The sequence below is a fragment of the Gekko japonicus genome, unplaced genomic scaffold (assembly GCF_001447785.1).
Source record: "Gekko japonicus isolate JY-2015 unplaced genomic scaffold, Gekko_japonicus_V1.1 scaffold9709, whole genome shotgun sequence".
Lineage (NCBI taxonomy): Eukaryota > Metazoa > Chordata > Lepidosauria > Squamata > Gekkonidae > Gekko > Gekko japonicus.
In genome coordinates, this window is record NW_015165541.1 from 2,889 (window position 1) to 5,827 (window position 2,939).

At 52.8% G+C, this 2,939-nt stretch overlaps 1 protein-coding gene across 1 annotated transcript in view; it reads left to right on the forward strand.

Moving 5' to 3' along the window:
- The window catches only part of LOC107110005 (proline-rich protein 5-like), a gene marked incomplete at its 5' end in the record, with an annotated part of 5,442 nt that extends 2,509 nt beyond the window's left edge, over positions 1-2,933 (forward strand). Inside the window, one exon of the mRNA XM_015410713.1 lies at positions 1,402-2,933. Coding sequence (XP_015266199.1) covers positions 1,402-1,955 — 554 coding nt within the window. The remainder of the gene's footprint in view (positions 1-1,401) is intronic.
- Between the last annotated feature and the right edge of the window lie 6 nt (positions 2,934-2,939).

Below are 2,939 nucleotides of genomic sequence, written 5' to 3' on the forward strand. Positions count from 1 at the left end.
TGGGGGGGGGGGTTGTGGGGGGGGGAGCTTCATCACCAGGATACTCCCCCTCCGAGTTCAGTGGCCGGCTTGCCCTGGACACCGGTTTTCCGTTGATGGATGGGTGAGCCAAAGCGACTCTCGCTAATGACGCTGCTGCTGTTTTTTCCTTAGTAACCCCTGCCACGGCTTTCACAGAAGACACGGGAGCGTAATGGTGTTTGGGAGCAGACAGTCTAAAATGGCTGCCCCCGAGCACTCGCGTCAGCAGCCGACGTGGAATATCTTGGCTAGGCTGCATGAGACGGGAGTCCAGAAGCTGTGAGGAAAAGGAAGGTTCAAGGAACGAAGAGTGGGGGCAGCTTCAGGGCAGAGGTTGGCACCAGGGGCAGAGGAGTTGTAAACAACTCTGCTGTTGGCCTTCTCCTGAAATCTGTCAGCTTCTCTCCCTGGCAAGCAACATCCCTGGCTTGTTGCCGCCTAGTGCCACCTAGTGGGCAGTGTGAGCCATCTGAGAGCTTCGGCCGTCACACTGTTCTTCCTAAGCTAAGGAGATGTCGGTGACTAGTAAGACGGAGCTTGTAAGCAGCTCTTAGCTTCCCCCAAAATAGTGTGATAGAAGACTATAAATAACCAAATGAAGCCATGGTTGGAAAGTCTCCTAACGCACTGGTGGGGGATTTCAGGCTAACAGGATCTGCTTTTTATTTTTAAACCGGAATCCGTGCAATCCTTGGGCTTGTGAGGCCAAAGTGCATACCTGGGGTCTCCTAAGAAATTAGGTCCCGACTAGTCTGGGTTAAGTGATCATAAGACTCTTGTGTAAGAACATAAGAAGTGATTTGTTGTACCTGATTCTTGCTTGCCAAGAATCAGGAAGTCCAGCATTGGATAGTGGAATTTCAGCAACCCGTGAGCCCTTTGAGAACTGCCCTGTGTCCATTTGGACCATCCACTCAGCCTTGCCCTACCATAAAGTTCCTTAATCAAGTGGAACAGAAGGGCAGTCTTCTGGGGGGAGGCCAGGTTATGATATCCCTGGCTACACAGCTTCAGAGTAGAATAAACTGCAAGAACGAGGGTGGTGAGCAAACCATTCAAAATAGTCAAGGAGTTCAGCTTTATAATCACCTGATTATCTTGATGAAGAGGTGGTGGAAAGCAAAGAAGCTCATGAAGGACCTGAGAAGGCAGAAGGGAAGATTAGAAGAGGGGGCGCTGCCGACCAACAAGTGAGTGGAAGAAGTCTGGAGTGGGCGGGGTGAACTTGGGGGGGGGCAGACAGGAGAAGTGGCAGAGGCCAAAGTCCCCGTCTTGTTAAAAAAACAAAGCAAATAAATTAGAATCTGCCAAGTGTAGCAGCACTTGTAGCGACAGAAATGCAGCGTGCAGATTTTAATTGTCCCATGTGTTTCCCGACAGAAAAGCGATTCTTCCGGCGCTCTAAATCAGGAGACATCCCCGCCAAGAACCCTGTGGTGCGATCCAAAAGTTACAACAACCCCCTGCTGACTCCAGTAGCCGAGTATGAAACGGAGGGGGCGGCCCCCAACAGCTCCGGCATCCGAAGGCACTCTGTCTCCGAGATGACCCTGTGCATGGAGACACAGGACTACTCCAATCTAACGACTATCATGGACAGCGGCTCCAGGAATTCAATGGCTACCACCAAAAACTCACACTCGGGAGAGGCAGAAAGGCTGTCTGCTGGCTGTGCGCAGTGCACTGGCCACCTCAAGGCACCAGAGCCACCCAAAGGACTCTCCTACCCGGGGGGTGACCCAAGCAGGGCATTTGAGCTCTCCAGAGACCAAGACTTACTAGCCATTGCCCCTACAGCCAGCCCGGAGAATATCGTGGACCAGATTTTGGAGTCAATAGAGTCGGATTCCGATGGGATTTTCATGGAGTTTGGCCAAAGCGGCTCCAGTTCATCAGAGTACAACATGGATGTGAACAGACAGAGCGTCCTCTGAAGGACTCTGGGTGACGATCTCGGTTCACGCTTAAGGACACCGCTGTGGGATTCAGCAAAACCTGTCTTACGCCATCTTGCGAGGGAGTCTCCCAGAATACCTGAATAATCAGAAATTGAGGGAGGGGATGTCCTTCTGACCAGAGTGATACTCGAGGGACTGATAGAAGATTTAGATAATGGTGGTACCGTTTAGCCATAGGTGTCAGACTGTTTTTCCGGCCAGGTGCCTTCAGCTGCAAACCAGGCCCATTGCAGGGACAGGTGCTGCAGCACAGGAAGTGGGGCCTTTGCGACAGACCTGGCTGGAGGATGAGGGCCTGCAGCGTAATGTCAGATCTGCTCTCCTCCCTCCCTCCCTCTGCTGTGTGACCTGGCCCCTTGCTCAGCAGGCCAAGGGCAAAGGGGGTCTCTGGACATGACTGGCCGTCGTCGTTCTGTCTTGGGCCTGGTCCATTCATTACCCGTATGGTGTGGAAACTGCTTCCACGTGGTTGGGGGTGCTGGGATCTCTGTCAGCAGGAGCCAGGGGGACTTGCAGGTGATGTGGTTCCTTCCGATAGGAGCACTGCCGGTTCCCTGGCACGAGTTACATGGCTGTGGATCATGACAGCATCATTTGCCCAGGCACTGTGATCAGACGTTGATGACGTGATGTGGGATCCAACCACCACTCGAATTTGGGTTTTGGGATGTACCTGTGTGGCAGTTTCCCGTGTGGGGCTTTAGCAGGAAGTAAAAATGCAGCTGGCTATGTGAGCTTACCCTTCTGAGAACCTGACTTGGTCTAGTTAAAGTGAGTTACAGTGAAGTCCCGCTGATATTCCTGGGTGCAGTGAGTGACCATGGCTGGAGGCCCTGGAGCTTTCAAGGGGGTCTGACGTCACTTGGACCGGAGCTGGTGTGTTCCAGGTGAGGTGAGACGGGAGTTCTCCCTGTCTCACAGTTCATTCCCACTTGCAATGCATCACTTGGTATGGCCGTT